At 41.1% G+C, this 19,768-nt stretch overlaps 1 protein-coding gene across 2 annotated transcripts in view; it reads right to left on the bottom strand.

Annotated features, from left to right (window-relative positions):
- The window catches only part of LOC141782057 (carboxy-terminal domain RNA polymerase II polypeptide A small phosphatase 1-like), a 39,751-nt gene that overhangs the window by 12,926 nt on the left and 7,057 nt on the right, over nt 1-19,768 (bottom strand). Inside the window, exons 2-3 of one of the 2 annotated variants that reach the window (XM_074658072.1) lie at nt 10,642-10,790; nt 5,809-5,910 (exon numbers count right to left, since the gene is read on the bottom strand). In XM_074658072.1, coding sequence (XP_074514173.1) covers nt 5,809-5,910; nt 10,642-10,790 — 251 coding nt within the window. Of the gene's footprint in view, nt 1-5,808; nt 5,911-7,100; nt 9,986-10,641; nt 10,791-19,768 lie in introns of those variants that run through there. The other variant, XM_074658071.1, reaches the window with a different exon arrangement.

The following is a 19,768-nucleotide window of genomic DNA, read 5'->3' on the forward strand; positions in this document are numbered from 1 at the left end:
GGTGTTTGAGGCGACATGGAGAGGCGACTGTTCGTTCAAATAAAACAACGGCGGCTCCGGAAGAGGTTAGCGTAGATGCTGCAATAGCATCAATTCTATCTGAACTGGAGAGTGCTTCTTCATTGATAGAAGAGCAAAGAACGACACTGAAGGCTTTTCTAGATGGAAAACATGTTTTCGCTCTTCTCCTGACTGGCTTCAGCAAAAGTTTGATTGACAGATGGTTCATCCAATCACCTGCCAAGTATTTTTTTGAAAGTACCTGCGCTTTTCCAAACAGTTTCCAATGACGGTTTCTCAGATGGTTCTGTGTAACAAACCATCTGGCTGGTCAGGTTAACATTTCTGTATGGTAGTAGGTATTATATAGGACTACAAATATAACATCTGATGACATATTAGGTCTGTTGAGCGATAATGTGACTGGCTTTGTCTGGATTCTCATAGAAGTTGAGCATTTATTTCCTAAACCACTCAAACTGTAAAAAGGAAACTGGGTCCCCTTTTAAAAAAGTGGTGGTCTGACTAACCTGCTACAGAACCAGGCAGGGTTTGAATAAGTTGGGATGATTTAAGAGTAATATTAATACTTAACTACTCAGCGGTTGCACACCTTCATTTATTTAATTTCATCCAGTTTTCCATTTCATATAAAATGTAATATTTTTATTAAAAAAGTTTTTTTTTTTAATGAGTCACACAGCACGCTGGTTTTCCTGTGCCTTTCACTTACAACCAACTCCAAAACGGTGTTACCTAACACTATTTTTAGTATGTGTGTCAAAGTAATAATGAGTTTTATTATCCACCTTGTGTTAAATATGGAGTTCACAGAGTCTGAGCCTGTTTACACATAGCTAGTGGTACTATCCAGTGACATGCTTTAGGGACAGTCTGTGACCTGAGAAGGGCTAAACACCACATGGCATTCATTACATAATTTGTCGTGACACAGGAGCCTTGACTTTTGGCGTTGACTACTTTGTTAACTCAATGCTACCTTAAAAGGTATCAAACTGATCAAAAGGATGCCAGTTATTTGTAGGAACTGAAAGCATCTCTACTAGCAGTGTATTAACACGGATAGATTTGCATTGTTTTGCAGAGATTCTATTTAAACAGGTGTGCAGTTGTAATGTTTTCTACAGTATTTATATATAAATGACTCAACTTAGTATTGCATTTAAAAGCCATTTTTGAAAAAATCTATATTTTTGATAATTTTTTAGGGTTTCACTTTATAATAACCATCATTTAAAAATAGTAAATTGATAGTTCATTAAACTTAGTTATTTTATTGTTAACAAATAATTAAATAATAATTAATTATATATACTAATTATTAGTTATGCTATAATTCAGTTATTCTATCATTAGTTTGAACATGAAATAATTAGTTTATACATTAAATATTGTATCATAGTTGATAAGAGATGAAAACAATTACATTCTTATTTACATTAGTTAAGTATTTAATATCAGTTTATTGTTGCACACATAACATTTGATATACTATATTAAGTATTTGTTAATGATTACCAAATGATTTGTAAACCTTTAAGAATGTAAAACATCTATAAACATTACATAGATGGAACACAAACCAATTATTAGCCATTGACAAAGTATTAACTATCTATCTAAATAATGTTTATTGATGCTTTACAAAGTATTTATTAACCATTTAACAAGGTATTATAATCATCAGTTGCAACTTTAAAATAGTCATCCAAATAATGTTTATAGATGGTTTACAAACCAGTTATTAATATCCGGTCCATCTATCTATGTCATGTTTATAGATGTTTTACAAACAATTTCTTAAATGTTTAAATCCTTTGGTAATCATTAACAAATACTTATATATATACACGTATATGTCGTTTATAAAATTAAATTTAAAAAAACATCTGACTTCAATTACTCGCTTTAACATCTCACTTGGATTTTAGGGTGCAGGTGGATCCGGCATCATGAAACCAGAGAGCCCATAAAGCATATGGTTAATGTTTAGGTGGCACATGAGCCGGGTCATTTACGATAAAAATAAGTCATGTGCTTCCTGAACATATGCAAAATTATGTAGTGCAAATCCTATAGCTATTTTTGCCTTGGCAAGTAGATTGTTTGCTTTAACAGTCAATATGGAAGCCTAACAGCGGATAATTAATGAGAGTGTCCTCGCTATTTAGGAATATTGATGACATTTAAGTAATTAAAGGCCAAAAGTATAAAAAAAAGGGTTATAGAAACAATTTAGTCCAAATGAATAAGTGGAAAAAGACTAAAGTCATTTGGATGGAAGGGAGTTATTTTTCTAAGATTTAAATATAATTTGCAGTAAAGATTTTCCAGTGACTGTATCATCTCTAAACAGGCAAAACAATGATAGTTATCCAGCATGCCACACTGTATATACAACACCTTCAGAGATCATGTCATCATTACTCACTATATTCCACAGATTTAGTCACATATGGTTTCAGTGAGAACACGTTTTTTTACTCAAATGAGTACATGAACATCTCACTTTTGGATGAAGGTCATGTGCTTGGGATGGTAATGAAGGCGTAAACTCAAATTGCTTTTGGTTTATAACTAATTGGCTCTTTACACCATGAACCAAATCTACTTGAGCTTTATTGTACTGCGGTGATTGCAGACATGCTTGTCTACTGTAAACATCTCAACACCTTGGTAAATCATGCTTAAAGGAATAATTCAACATTTTTGGAAAATACAGTTCTCTTTCTTGGTTAGAGTTGTATGAGAAGATGGATACCACTCGCATATCTGTATAGTAACTATGAAGCTATAGCCAGCAGTCGGTTAGCTTTAGCCTTCTGGAGATTCGAGGTCTCGCCTTTTTTTTACCGCGAGAATTGGGCGGTTCACAGCAACAAGACAGTGAAAATGATCTTTTGACAGTATATTGACATCATATCAGCAACATTACTACAGTTTCAATGTCTGTATCTGTAGAATATGTCACAGTCATGAAAAAAAGTAAAGATTCATTTTTAAATCAACACCTCCTGCTCCGTTTCAAAATGAAAGCCCTCAAGTGTTTTTTTTTCTGTGGACAGAATTCCTTCATTTGTCAACATAAGGCTTTTATTCTGAAATATTTACAGGACAGTGTTGTAGAAAATGCAGTGACTTGCACGGCTCCATGAATGAATATAGTACGGGGTTGTAATTGTGAATTATTACTATTATTTATAAATTACCACACGGTTCCTAACCTTCTGTCTTAAATAAATATAAATTACATTTATAATGAAATGAAATGGCAATTATGAAAGGCAAACTATGTAGAAAGAAAGGGCTGACAGCAGCAGAAACCAGTGCCAATGTGGATACCTCACCCGTGGGATTAGATTATAAATGTCATATATCTTTATTTTAGACAGAAAAAGGTTAAGAATCGTGTGCTCATTTATACATAATAGTTATAATCCACAATTAAAAGCCGGTTCTCTATTAATTTACAGAGCCCTTCAAGTCACTGCATTTTCCACAACACTGTCCTGCAACTATTTCAGAATAAAAGCCTTGTGTTAACAAATGAAGGGACTCTGTCAACAGAAAAATGCTAGAGGGCTTTTACTTTGAAACAGAAACAGGAAGTGGTGAGTTTAAAATAAAAATGTACTTATTTACATGTCAGTGACATATTCTACAGATATAGACGTTGAAGCTGTAGTATGTTGCTGGTATGATCAACATACTATCTTTGCTGTGAACCGTGCGGCACATGGAAGAAATAGGCAAGACTTAGCGGGGGCCGGAATGAGTTATAAAGTGGGGGGGCATCCAGCTTTGGATGACGCAATACAATGCTCCCCACAGGATTCTGTGAGACGATGGTGGGTGGATCTCGGACCCTGTAGGAGGGTTCGGGGGCATGCTCCCCCAGAAGAAAATATGGAATATTTTAAAGTTAAATGCATCAATCTGGAGCACTGTGAGAGCAAAATGAAGAGACTAGATCTATGAAGAACTTTGTGCTCTAGTAAACAATTTAATCAGATGATGTCCGCGTTTCAAGACAGGTCTGGTGGGTTGCCGACATTGCCACAGATCCCTGACGCACTGAGGACAGTCCGCCCCGGTTTACAGACATAAGGGGAGCCCCGACCCTCCCTACAGGGAGAGAGGGCGCACTTCACAGTGAGCACTCCATGGCGAGGTACAGGCGAAAGTGCTGTAAAACTCACGGTCGGAGGTGGGAGCCACCTTCACCCCGAGCTTTTCCAAGCCGACTGCGCGGACCCCACCCATTCAGAAGTGGAAAAATATTTTCGGCTCATTATGAAACTGTGGCGGGCTGGATGTCAGAACACTTTGATTTCATTTGAATTAGGCTACACAATGATTGATTATGATTGGATAGAGGTCCAACATGTTACACGCCATTTAGAAGTTATCGCCAATGTTCAGCTTAATGTTACCAATTTATTACCATAATATTTAAAAGTGGGGGGACAAAAAGTCTCGTTGTCCCCCCTATTCTGGCCCCCGACACGCAGCCGGCATACAGCCACGCCGTGCCGCACATGAGCTGCGCCTGAGCTACAACATCCACCTACCAGCATCTATAAAGCTGACTAACTAACACATTATATCTTTGTTCATTCTGTACAAAAACCATAGTGTAAAAACAACAAGTTATGGTTTCATGAGGGATTACGTGCTGGATTATTTCTTGTTTGGGAGGACTACCTTCCTGTAGTCTCCGATGGTTGCCTGGTAACCTCACCGTGGCTACAAAACTCCAGGAAGTTACTGCTCCTGTCAAAGAAATACGCGACATGTGCCGTTCTGTGTACCAAATTGGAAACCAGCAATGTGCCGATGAAAACTGCATCTACAGGTCTATAAAAATAGTCACGCTCTTGGAATGTATGATAATTATCTACACTTGTGACAAAAAATGCCAGTTTTCCTGGGAGAAAAATATTTATACCTGACCTACCGTAATATTTTTAATTAATGAGAAAACCTTCAAACCCAATTGTGGCATCCTGAAGGCCAAAAGAGTGCTGAACTCTTGAGCTCCTGAGCTCATCACTGGTCACTTTACCTTTATGTACTTTACATACGGTTACACCTCTGTGTAAATACACATACATATTTATTACTTCGCTATACATACTACATTCCTGTCTACACCTCTGTATATATATTTTAGTACATTTCTTTATTACATACTACATTCCTGTTGACACCTCTGTGTACATATATTACTTCTCATGCATATACACACTACATCCTGTTTATATTCAGTTTTCCCATCTGAAATACTGTTGTCAACAAAATTACAAATTTACATTTACATTACTATTTAATACTTACTATTGTTTATATTTATATTAACTGCACTGTTTTATGCCCTAGATTATCATTTCACTTGTGTGATTTCCCCTTTTATATTTTATGAGCATTGTTGAAGGAACCTGAGACCAAAGGTTTTCATTGTAAATGACTGCTTTGTTGGAATTGACAAATGACACCGAGATGAATGGACAGAAAGAAACACATATACCAGTGCTCTCTAAGTTTTCAACAAACAAAAGCATATATCATCAGAATAATTTGAATAGTGCTATAACCACATAAATATTCTACACATAGTGGCACAAAGTATCTGGATGGACATGAAAATGATTCATTTTGGTTTTGGATGAGCTGATCCTTTAATCATCTCTTTTGAATAAAAGTCTGCTAGTGGTTGTCCATCTGTCATCTCTCCCCTTAGAGCATACATACAGTATAAGAGACAGTAGGTCACACAGGCCAGCTTACCTTAAATGAACTATGCACTAGTGTTTCATCCAAATCAATGACCACACAGATCTTCCCTGCATCATTCGATTTTACCCGTGGGAGCAGCGGCTTTGCTGGAACCTGAAAACAAAAAGAGAGTTTAGACCTAACCCCAGATTTATTTTAGCTTTCAAGCCCACATCTGAGCAGCAGCTACAACTTACAAGAAATTACTTTAAATATGAGAAATTACCATCTCAATTTGTCATGTAGGACTTACAGCTCATTGTGTGTGCGCGTGTTTCTTGTCACTTAAGAGACTGAACTGTGTTGTGGTGTTTGTGTGATGGGTTACAGGAAACCTTGGATGCTACAGCTGCTGCCACACTGATGGAGCAAGCGAATATCACCATACTGCGGCCCGTCCTTCAACGAGCGGTCAGAGATCGGCGTTTGTTATTGTGATTCGGATGCTAAAAACAAGCTGGCGTGACAGAACAGGCTGCCTGTAACACTGCTGCATGTGTTTCTCTGTGTAAAGTGAACTGCCAAGGAAGGATAATGAAGTTTGACACAGTCTGCCAAGCTGAGATCTCCTGTAACTTACTCCACAGTTGGTAGTACAGTCTTAAAGGAACAGTGTGGGGCATTTATCTTTTTATTATCTGATCTACTAGCAAAAATGGAATATAATGTTCATAACTATGTTTTCATCTATTCATTCATTTCATTTCATTTCATCTCCTGAAACTAAGAATCGTTGTGTTTTCGTTAGCTTAGAATGAGCCCTTCATATCTCCATAGGGAGCGGGTCCTCTTCAAGGAGTCCTCCATGTTGCTCCTCCATGTTTCTACAGTAGCCCAGAACGGACAAACCAAACACCGGCTCTAGAGAGAGCCTTTCGCGTTTTTGCGTTACCTGAAGACCACCGTAGTTCTCCGACACGCTTGTGAAACTGCAGCATCGTAAGCCGCAGAGTGCAAAACCGTGCTACCGCCAGCTGCCGTCTGTTGCTCCTAAAGTAGTGATATTATGGTAAGGAGCGAGGTGAACGGCGTTACCACGGTTTAGCACTCAGCGGCTCATGTTACCGCAGTCTTGGAAAGGGAGGAGTGAGCGGAGGGGTACTCAGTTGGTTGCGATCTGCAACCACACCACTAGATGCCGCCAAATCCTACACGCTGTCCCTTTAATGATTTAAAAATAGACAACAGTATTGAAGACAGGTTTGCTTTGATTCTGGAACAATTTAAAGTTTTTCCCACTGTTCTGAAAACTCAATTTTATCTACTCCAATAAGTCACAGCTAAAGTGCAAAGATGTATTATACCTCTTCGATTGGTGGAATGCAGTACTCGCATTCACAAGGCTCAGAGGATTCATCGTCGCTCTGCTCCTCTTCTGAATCCGTGCTTTCTCCGGAGGCTTCGTTTTCCTCCGTCCTTCTGACCAGCATGTGTGCATCCCCTCCCTCACTTTTTGCAAGTTGTGAGACAACACTGTGAATAATACCGAAAGTGGGTTTGATTTCTCTTGACGTTTCACTGAATCCACTGTCATCGTCTGATTCGCTTGTTTGTTCGTTGCTTGTTTTTTCCTCAACAGAGGGGTTGGCTAGATCCTCACTCAGCTCAATAACCTCAGTAATTCCAAATCGGACTGCTTTGCACTCCTCTGGGCAGACTCCATGTGCTCGTAACTCAGTCTCTTTCAGGGATGAAAGAGCATCATCTCTTTCATTCCTTGAAGCATCCCAGTGGATTATCTGATCGTATGATCTTCCTTCCATGATAAATCCATTCGGGGCTTGTTTAACAGATGACTGAATGCTTTGAATGTGATATGCGTAGTATTCCTCAACACCTGGCTCACACGTCTCTCCATTTTCCTCATGATTGACAAGTGACCAATATGGCTCCATTTCTGAACATGCGATAAATACTTTGTCGTCAGAATCAGTGACAAGAACAGCAGTCTGTAAATGTCCGATGGTAGAGGTATTGTCACAAAGACATTCATTATTCTGAGCAACAGAGCCTTCATCCTCATATGCATCACCTTCAACAGAGATGTCCTCTGCACATGGCGCACTCATACTCTCCTCATTAGCAGAGGACAGGCAGACCTCAGCTTCTTCTTCTTTGCAGATTTCAGACACATGGCCGTCAAACGCAGTCTCCTCGTCTTCCTCTGCTTCCTCACAACTCTCCGCATAAAGTTCATGAGCCTCCGATTCATGTTCTTCAACTTCATCCCCTGCTAAACTTGACTCCGATTCTACAATCCAGTCTTCAGGTTGGTCCTCCGACTCACAAGACCCAGAAGAGGCATCACCTCTCTGACTTGCATCTTCACATGCTTCTTCCGGAGCATCAAAACATGCATCAGTTTCCTGGACATGAATCTCCTCAATGATTTCTTCAAGTTTGTAGGCATTTTTGGCAAGTTTCTGTGCCTCAGATTGGACTTCCTCAAGGTGCAGACTGTCGTGTATGTCTCCACCGTCGAAACAGGATATGTAACGTCGCTTCTGCGCAAACGCGTGTCCGTAAGAGTCAGCTCTGTCAAATAGATCAAAGTAATCCTCAACAATGGCATCAACAGTGGGTGTTTTCTTTGTATCCTCATCAGTTCTGTTAATATCGCTTTGCTCTATTTCTTCATCGTCTTCAAAAGATTCCCACTGCGTCTGCTCATCGCTCGAGTCACCCTGAGCTTCTTTCTCGGATTCCCCGCATGAATCGGAGCAGCGATCTGAAGGAATGCTGCAATCAGGACAAGTCTTAAATGATTTGGTTTCAACAGAAGAACAATCTGAGGAACCGTCTTCTTCAGTGCCAAAATCTGAGGAACACTGCTCTGAAGTAGCACATTGTTGATCATGCTCTTGGCTTGCTTCAGAGTAATCCGTTCCACACATTTCACAGTGATCTGTGGACATGTTTAATGCAGTGGCTTGCGGAGAGTTTTCCTCAGTGAGCTGGTGTGTCTCACTTGCAAAGGGAACGTCTTCACGGTCAGCAAAACAAACGTGACAAACAGGTTTGTCGAAATGTGAGGAAATTGCATCCTCTGATAATGTGCAGGACTCTTCATCAGTGGGCTCTGTTTCATTTTGCTCATCCTCTTGTTCAGGCAGACAGCTCTCTTCATCATCAACATCATCATTGTTGGTGCATTCATCATAATCACAAAGTTCAGTGCCACAGTCCAATAAGTCCACCGAGTCAGATATGTTAGTCGTGAAACCAGTCATTCCACATGGCTCAGAATCCTCTGTTGACGTGTCTGGCTCAGAGTCAAAGCACTCGTACTGCTGATCAGAAGGCTCGCATTGTTGCAGTAACTCGACGTGATCTGCACATTCAGTTATGAAATCAGACATTTCGCACTGCCCAAAACCATCACAGTTCACTGCCAATTTATCTGGCTCAAAGTCAAAAGACTCAAGCTGTTGATGAGAGGGCTTGCATTGCTGAAATAATTGGAGGTGTTCTGCACAGTGTTCACAGCAAGGACTACATTTGGAAGCTAAGCTATGATTAGCACAGTGCTCAGAGGACTTGCAAGGTTTAAAACACACACAGTGTTGAGCACATTCGTCAAATGGCTGGCTTAACCCCGAAGTCTCACACTGATCGAGGATCTGGTCGCATTCAAAAAATCCGACGCTTTCTGAGAATTGCTCAAAGCTCTCAGAGTGTCCGTTGCGGTATGTGCAAGATTCAGTCTCATCTTGATTCATGTTGCAACACTCCACACAAAGGACAGAAGGGTCCAGTTCTCTGCTGACAAAAGTCTGCTCAGTATATTCCACAAGGACCTGTATTCCAAGTTCAGCACCTCCCTTTGAAGGGCCGGTTATATTCGCAGCTTCTGTTAATTTGGGGACCTGGCATTGTTCAGCAAGCATGGCCTCAGCAGACGGCTCCCCTTCCCCGGAGACTTTACTCTGCTCAGAGTTTTCCAAATACATCAGGAAATGATTACTCAGACTGGATTTTGCAGAGTCCAAGTCCAAATGACTGGCAGGTAACTGGAGGGTCCATTCAGAGTGGATATTCACACGGCTGGTGGGGGGAGTCACTGACACCACAGCCCCCCAGAGAGAGAGTAACAGCAACAGGAGCAGCATGCACATTGATATGACAGTTTGTCACAACCAAAACTGAGCCTAGCACTTGACTCGTCCCCCCCTCCCCCTTTGCCAGAGACCAAGCAATTTATTTTGGGGACTTGGAAAGACGTGACAAATAACTTCTGGAATATCAAATCTCTATAAAAAGGCTGAACTAAGGCATAAATCTGAAACTGACACCTGAGAACGTCTTGACCACTTGATCTTCAGACCATAACTACCAAAAGCCATGCTGTTTTCCAAGAATATACTCAGTAAAACCACAAGAAGTGTTGTCAATTGTCCAAAAATGTTAGGTAAAGTGATTGTGGTCAATTATTGATGGATTATCAGACACTGTCTTCGCATATGTTAGACACTGAGACCACGTGCTCTTAATCATTCCTGATGATTAGTGTAATGTGCCTTGCTTGTGGCACATGAGCTGATTTTTGCAATGCAGTGATCTTCCGGTCAGACCACAACCTCTAATATTCAAACCATTTCCTCCCTTCTTGATCCTGATAGATTTCCGACATTGGGAGTACTTTTCAACACTGCCGTACTACTTCCCAGCACAGGATGCTCTTGTAAACAGGAAAAGGTCTGAGCCAAGAAAACATGTGTTTCACGCATCACACGGCTGTCAATCACACTGACCACATGCCGCTCAAAGACCAAGTGATAAGGGTGAGAGAAAGCTGATATCACACGGAAGAGTGAGAGAGGGATGTTGCTTGAGAGGCGAACTTACTTTTGACAGAGTCCCATTTTCTTCTACCAAGAGGGGGGCGTTGTTTTTTAGCGGAGGTGGCTCTGATTCTTTGCTACACAGACAGCAGAAGAGACTGTGGAAGAGGCCTCTTCTGCGAGGCTTCTTTGAGGGGGAAACTTCGTTGGCACCTGGAATAAAGCGAGACAGAGAAGACATGATGCTCATACTGTACCAACATGACAGAGACACATAGATGCCACTTCAGATTAGGATTATTATAAGTGAGTAACATCAACTACAGAAGTGAAATCAGTCAAACTGCTCATCAACATGCTCTTGTTTACCAGTATTGTTCTTCATGCAATTGTTGTTGTTGCTACGGTTTTATTTCGTCAGTGAGTAAGAAACAGTATCTGCTGTGTTTCAGTCACATCTGGCCAGGACTCAATCCGCTTCATGATGTCAGTATTGGAAGCAATGCTGATTCAGTATATCTGATCTGTGCATCACTCTGGCTGGTCTGTCAGCAGACTCCTTCTGTGCTCTCTGTCATGTTGTGTATTGATTGACCATGGTTATTTTAGTTGTGAAGCAAAAGGTTAAAAGACATTGCATAACAAAGTGTAAGTGTACATTTCAGCCCCCAAAATAGTCAGGTGAAGACATCCTGGACCAGTTTCAATTCCAGTGTATATTATGTTGTTCAAATACCAAGGATTTGCTTAAATAGACAACTTAGTGAATGACTAACATTGAACATATTTACAATAGGGCTGTCAATCGATGAAATATGTATTCTGTTCAAAATGTGCCTTAAAGGGAGAATTGTCAAGTATTTAATACTCTTATCAACATGGGAGTGGGCAAATATGCTGCTTTATGCAAATGTATGTATATATTTATTATTGGAAATCAATTAACAACAAAAAAAACAATGACAGATATTGTCGAGAAACCCTCACAGGTACTGCATTTAGCATAAAACAATATGCTCCAATCAGAGTTGTTAGCTGTCAGTGTGTTGTGCTGTGTCAGTGTGCTGACTTGACTATGACTTGCCTCAAACTGCATGTGATTATCATAAAGTGGGCATGTCTGTAAAGGGGAGACTCGTGGGTACCCATAGAACCCATTTACATTCACACATCTGGAGGTCAGAGGTCAAGGGACCCCTTTGAAAATGGTCATGACAGTTTTTCCTTGACAAAATTTTGCGCAAATTTGTAGCGTTATTTTACCTCCTTCGCGACGAGCTAGTATGACATGATTGGTACCGATGGATTCTTTAGGTTTTCTAGTTTCATATGATGCAAGGATCTTGTAAACTATCTAACTTTAAAACTGAGCCATAACCTCCGAAAGATTGATTGCGTTAATGCATTAAAGAAATTGGTGGCGTTAAAACAAATGTGCAAAAGGCAACATTTTTATAACTATTTTTTTGTTATTTAATGTTTAGCAGCGTGTAAGTGAATATGTCCTCGGCCACATTGAAGGACCGCCTACTCAACTGACGTCCCGCTTGGATCCGCGGGTCTCTGCGCTCTTCATGTGAATAGACAGGCAGACACGAGCGCTTGTCTGCCTCACAGCATGGAAACAGCTTCTGTGCTCTACTGTATTCTGTCGGTACAACTGTATGTTATTAAAATTAGGGATGCTCATTTTGAAAAAATATCTTAACCGATAACCGACCCTCGTTAACCGATTATTAACCATTAACCGACAAGATTTGTGCCTCGCGCCAGGGGCAGTGTTTGAGCACAACAGACAACTGAGTCCCCAGCTCACCGTCCAGGAGCGTTAAGTTAGCAGCTACGATGCTGCGTGTAGTGTCGCGGACATGCAGCCACTTTCCCAGTAAAAGTCTCCACCGCACATTTAGTTTAGTTTAGCAGGTTGTCAGCTGTGTGTCTGCCCGGCATAACGACATTCTGTCTGCCCGGATTAACGATAGCGAGTGGCCAACAAACAGTGTGTGTGTTTGTGCTACGTTAGCAGCTCTAGCATTGCTGGAGGCTTCTTGCTCGCCGCCGCCGCCACACTGATACAGTCTGTCAGCACGACTTAACTTTAACGAGTGTCCGTGTGTGTGTTGGCGGTGAGTGTGAGTTTGTTGGTGGTGTTCTAGCTGTGAACGTAGGTGTAGCAGTGTGTGTACAGTTTATTTGTCGCTGAATAAATGCTACTAAACTACAACTCCTCCGCTCCGCTCAAGCGAGCCAGAGACCGGAGCTGACTTCTTGTATCCTGCAACTCCGGCTCCGCCTCTTAAGGTGGGCTGTTAAGGTGGACCAGCTTTTCTCCTTAAAGTGACGAGCCGCTCCTCTGAGCTGCTCAGCTTTTTAATTAATAAGAAATATTTATTTTAACAGTTTTAACCGATAGCGTTAATCAGTTAAAATGCTTAATGTCGGTTAACGGTTAAACGGTTAATTATGGACATCCCTAATTAAAATATATCTTGTTTATAGGCTACATATCTACAGACTATCAGACTAGGCACGCAAAGTGCATTATTATCATACTGTCGGAGATTTGTCTGTGTTTTTGTTCCGGTGCTTTGCATGGAGCTGACACCAGCCCGTTCTCGCTCGCTCTCCTCTCTGAAGCTCTGTTGCCTGGAAAAGGCAGCAGTGACAGCAGCACAGAGTACATAACCTTATATTTCAATGTTAATAAAATGTACCCAAATGTACGAATATGTAGGATATTACTACTGACATTCATGTAAAAGTACTTCACAATGTCTGCTCTATTAGCCGTGTGTTTACTATGTGTTCATTTGCGTATAGAACGGGGCAGTGACATCAGATCACAAGTGGTCACTCAAGACGCACGTGGAGACGCATTCTAATGCCAGGTGTGAACACACATACTTAAAGCATTCCATTTGTGTTCAGATCACTCAGGAAGCAGGTTAATGCCAGGTCTGAACGGGGCCAGAGAATGACATTAAGAATGCCAGACAGTAACAGATGTGTACTGTTACAAGTGGTGCAGTGGAGGATATAGAAAGGCCTACAGGGTATACCCACCGGTCAGCCAAAAACCCACTGGAATATATAGGACAGTATACCCACTTCCTCCTCAGTAACCTTCTACCCATCTACCTAGTAGTACATCCACCTCATCAACGACCACTACACCTCTGGGTACAAGTGTTATAACAGGGATCAGCAGGGGTCTTTCTAAAAAGGAGATATCCCTATTTAAAAGAACAGTTCAGTGCAGAATTAATGCTACCATGAAGCAAAATCTAAATTGCAATCTATTATCATAGTTCCTCTATATTTGTATTGATGATGGCTGAGATTACTTTTTTGAAACAACAGAATTAAATGTTTATTTTATTGTATTAAAGCTGCTAAATGCAAGATAGAGGATCGTCACACGACAAGTCGTTGTTTCCTGCTATATTATTGCTCTGGATACCGTGTAGAGCACCTTTAAGTACCATGGTTTGAGCTTGAATCCTCCTCTCCCTCTACTTGTGTTTAAATAAATCACAGTGTGAAATTGTGACAATGTCTTATGACTGCATTTGCATTTTATCTACCTTAAAGAGGCAGTAGGCAACTTGTTTGGGCATCATTGGACAAAAATCCCAAATAACCTTTCAGCATATTGTAATTCAAGTGTTCTGAGAGAAAACTAGGCTCCTCCTCATGGCTCTGTTTTCAGGCTTTAGAACATCTAGCCCGTGACGGGAGACTTTGGCCAATCACAGGTCATTTCAGAGAGAGAACGTTCCTATTGGCTGTTCATTCAACAGAGGCAGCTGTCAGTCACTCCGATCAAACGGTCAAACTAGGCAGCGCTGATCAAACATGAATTAATATTCTATTACTGTAATGACTATTTCTCTCCTCAGATGTTGTAGTGTACTGTTCAGCTGTAAAATGAGAAAGTTTGCTCCGGATGGTGGGCGGTGCTTGGTGTTTCCTCAACTGATCTCTACATGGCGGCCGGGTCACAAACTTTCTCATTTTATAGCTCAACCTTAAACGATTTGAACTTTCACCATTGTAGTGTGGCATTTCTCTGACCAAATATTTCCCTTTTAGCTCCCCTTTATTTGCCGTCACCTACATGGTTCTCATGCAAATGACTTGTCTGGATATCAAATGGTTAAATTGAAATGTTCCTTTTAGTTGCACACTTTTCTTGACCATCCTCACAGAACATTATCTATCAGAGCAAAGATAGTTTAGCTGTTAAATGAGAAAGTGTGCTCCGTCTGGTGGGTGGTGCTTGGTATTTCCTCATCAGATCTCAACATGGCTGCCGGGTCACAAACTTTATAATTGATCAGTGCTACCGATTTTGACCGTTTGATTGGAGTTTGCGAGTGATTGACAGCTGCTCAGAGACGGCAAGGCTCCAGCTCGGCTCTGATTGGTTGTTTCCCTCTGGTCTGTGAAATCTTACAGGTGCACCCGAGGACACCGGAGGACACAGAGGCACATGACTTTTTTCAGATTACCTGTCTCATGCACTACTGTCAGGATATAGTGAACGTTTTATAAAAATAACTTTTTTGAATCATACAAGCTCCATTTCTACCCACTTCGGTTTAACCATCACTAACCGATGTAACAACAGCTATTGGAACACACAACTGGTGGCAAAAACATTTCATCAACTGGTGTCAGAGTGATGAGAGTTTTCAAAAAAAGAAAAAACTGACAAATTAGCTGAGCCTTGATGAGCAGTCAGAGCTGTCAGCTCGAGGCATTAGCACGCCGCTCAGACCGGGCTAAATCTGTTGCCTCACTATGGGGTATATGACGGACCTGTCAACTTGCTTTGGGTGTAAATGTGTTATGATTGCAAAGTAGCACAGATGGGCAATGGTTATCTTGTTGAGCAGACAACAAATGGAGTCTGTGTACAACACAAAGACGTGTTGTTACACTGACTGTCGGGAGAACCCAAACACTTTCAGCATTATTAAAGGAAGCATTGAAATTGTTCTCAACTTGCTCCTGACTGACAAAAAAACTTATGTTGTACTTTAGAAGTCGGCTCAGTACCATTTTTCATCACTACATATTTTATATTCATTATAACAATCCCATAATAATCAAGGTAACAGAAATATAAAACCAAAAAAAAAACTGAAAACATAGTAAAAATAAAAAAAACACATAAAATATGTACAAAATGACTCAAAGGTTATTGAAAAATCACAGAAATGGCACAGATAAATATAAATAGAAAAACAGCTTTTATAATCACCTTTATTATTAACCATTCTATTCGGCCCAGCTTCGTCCCTAACAAGTCTGACCTACTTCCAAGTGTTATTCACTATGACTTTGGCCTGTTGACTACTTCATTCAACCGGGACTGAAAGTGGACGAAGCCACCAGAGAGCTGTCATTACGGCCTGGGCATGCTTGTCGGGACATACCTCTCTGGTCCCAAGATGAAAGGTCTGTGTGCAAACACGTGTGAAGGGACAGGGCAGGTGAAAAAAACATCACGCTGCTCGTTGCATTACCTCTTCTGATATTACACATCAGAGCGCCTAAAATAGCCTGCCGGAGCAGCTGCTGACAGAGGTTCATGATAATATTGTGTGTGTAAATACAGTATAGTGCCACATACTCACACCGGGCCATAAACAGTCACAAACCTTGTGGTGTCACTGACAATCCACGGCAGGAACTGGCTAAGCTGTGTGTTTACACTGCACCGAAAAATGAACTAAATGAAACCTCCGATGCTGTATACTACTCTGCAACATCATGTCATTCCCAAAACGTCTTAATGATCATGTCTGCATTGCAGGTGTCAACAGAAACAGAACCCCCGGCTGCACAGACGACACTGGCTCCTGATAGAATGAGTTAAGGTCCAAAATAAGAGCGGTCATACTAACCACAAGTCATTTGGACTGGTTTCATTTACATTTCTAGCATGTAATTGAAGAGAGATCATGCTCCGATAGATAATGTTCTGTGAGGATGGTCAAGAAAAGTGTGCAACTACAAGGAACATTTCAATTTAACCATTTGATATCCAGACAAGTCATTTGCATGAGAACCATGTAGGTGACGGCAAATAAAGGGGGGCTAAAAGGGAAATATTTGGTCAGAGAAATGCCACGCTACAATGGTGAAAGTTCAAATTGTTTACGGTTTAGCTGTACAATGAGAAAGTTTGTGAATCGGCCGCCATGTAGAGATCAGTTGAGGAAACACCAAGCACCGCCCACCAGCCGGAGTACACTTTCTCATTTTACAGCTGAACAGTATACTACAAGATGATTCTGACAACATTTTACGAGACAATTAGTCATTACAGTAACAGAATATTGATTCATATTTGATCAGCGCTGCCTAGTTTGACCACTTGATCTGAGTTTTCAAATGATTGACAGCTGCCTCCGTTGAATGAACAGCCAATAGGAACGCTCTCTCTGAAATGACCTGTGATTGGTCAAAGCCTGAAAGCAGAGCCATGAGGAGGAGCAGATGTCTAATTTTCCCTCAGAATACTTGAATTACAATATGCTGAAAGTTTATTATGGGATTTTTGCCCAATGATGCCAAAGACATTCTGCCTACTGAAGCTTTAAGGGATCACAAAAGTTGTTACTGAGGGCGATCATCCAATAGTTTTTGAGATATTTCAGTCTGGACCAAAGCGGTGGACCGAACCACAACATTGCCATCCCTAGAGCACCGCCACTAGCGTGGCTAAAAATAAAGTGGGAGCTTGACATGGGTGTACCCATTTCCTCAACACAATGGGATGCATCAAGTTGACAACAATAAAAAGCTATGAAATTGCTTAATACAAATATAGATAATACACAGGGCTTGTATATGTCACTTGTGCAGCATGAACAGTTTTTCTCTGAGCAGCCCCATGTTACATGTGCGGGATGGATCCTGATCTGCAGGTGGGTCATCACCATGGCATGCTCGGCCAGGGACAACCTTTAAACACTGACAGCTGCTATTTAAGAGCTACAGACTGGTCAAAGTGGTCTGCAACAAGATTTTAAAGAGCACTGGAGATATAACAAATCTAGTTTAGCCAAGTTCAAGAAGCAACTATAGCCAACTGAGTTAAAACTCAGGTAAGCACACCACAGCCACGTTCATGTGATTGCAGTTAGATTCATTAGTTGCACCGAATTTGCTCTTCAGCTCATTGTTTAAATCAGGCCCACTGCCAAAATGGGGAAGAAGAAGCAAACTGTACTGCAACATTCCTCACAGCTCTCTGCCCAAGAGACTCAGACACTGATAATGAGGTTACAGCATATCCGAGGGGCAGCAACGACCTCGCGCCACATCAGCATGTTTCAACCTACTTAGTTGAAAGCAGGCTTGTCCGGGACCCTTTGGGGCTAGGCATGACTCTGTAACATGGCTGCTTCTATTCCTATCCAGACACAGAAGGAATGGAGGCCTCCCGCGACCGACTTTCCGCCACTTTGACACCTGATATTCTGTTACAATCTGACAACTCGCTTCACACCCCTCCAGAGCAGATGGTATGGCAGGTTCACGGTGGCCAAACTGGTCAGGTCAGATCAAGGTTTTAACATTTCTGCATCTGAAAATACTCACCTGACAGTCATAGGCACAGTTTGAACTTTAAGGTTGGGGGTTCACAAAAAAACTCTAGAGGGACTGTAATGTGTACAACACAGAGAGGTCTAATGTATTGGGATGTGTGTAGCCTACATATTACACCATCCAAACAGAATGCGACGCAAGCAAGAGTCAGTTATAAAATCAGTTCGATTGCATGTTTACTATTGGAATGAACTAACTGGCCGCGAGCGACGAAGCGCTTCGCAGTGCAACGTTTTGAGTTGAACTTTTGACAGACGCCCCGTTTCTATTCATTCCTTATTCCAACGGACGAGGAACGGCTGATTGGTGAAGTTAAAATGAGGAGTTATCTGATACGATACCACCGCATTTCACTACTAACACCTAAATAAGGAGACAGCAGGCTGGAGGGAGATCACCAGGAGCCTGAAAGTCTACTCAGGCTGTATTGTATGTCATTTTCACTATAAAACCTGTTTTCTATTTAGAAAACACAAACGTCGGAAGAGAGTAAGTACTACTCACCCATCATTTAGGTGGTTACATCTCTAGTCTGATCTTGAGCTCACAGCTGATAGGTACGTGGTTTGTGTACATGATGTACCAGAAGTGCATATTTAACTGTGTGTGGACAGTGTGTGTTATTAGGCTATAAGTAAATAAAAAGACCACAAATCTATCTTATCTTGTTGGTTTATTATTCTGTCAATAAGAAGACACAACAAGGTTGATATTATTCATCATTACAATAAATTATGAGTTCTGTGTTATTATAAAAAATACAGATGCATTTCTAGGGGGTTCAGTGAGCGACCTGAACAAATGCAAACTGCACCCGTGCTGACAGTCCGTCTCATGTCCAATGACAAAGAAAATACAGTTGAAGTTATTGTGCTGACTTCAGTGAACAGGAAATGAGGCTTGATGGTGCAGAAAATTATCACTGAAAATAATATGAACTACAAATATACATTAACAGCAGTATTATCATGGCCATAAAACTGAATATTAGTATTGCAGAAGTGATGTGAGATAAATATGCCACCAAACAGAGTTAAAACTTAGGTTGCTTTGCAAAATGAATGGTTTCTACAGTGATGCCTATTTGGCTGCAGCAGCTTGTGAAACTACAGAAGGGCTGAAAACAGCTCCTCCTTTCCTATTTCTCTGGCGCCTCACTTGTGGATGGCAGCCATGTTTTGGACTCATGACCTCTTGGCCAGGAGGAAGTAACCAGAGAGCAGGCTGGAGTTGCCTTGTACTAGAAAGCTGGACAGTGCTGCCACCTTCTGACTGGACTCAGCATTAATAAAGGTAACAACAGAAACACTGCACACTGGCTGCACTTCTTTCCTCATCCTGCTCCTCCACACGCTGTAGCCCATATAATACTATCTGGTAGTGGATTAGGTCATGAAACTAATTCATTCATTCTGATTATATCACTTCATTTAGATTCTACTGATAAGGAGAATGCCGTAGCATGAGGAGTACCAAATCACATCACTAGGTGGTGTGATAAAACATTTAATTACAACTTCAGCACCCCAACTATCAGTCTCATCTTACATTCAGTCAGCACACTGTTC

The sequence above is a fragment of the Sebastes fasciatus genome, chromosome 14 (assembly GCF_043250625.1).
Source record: "Sebastes fasciatus isolate fSebFas1 chromosome 14, fSebFas1.pri, whole genome shotgun sequence".
Taxonomy (NCBI): Eukaryota; Metazoa; Chordata; class Actinopteri; order Perciformes; family Sebastidae; genus Sebastes; species Sebastes fasciatus.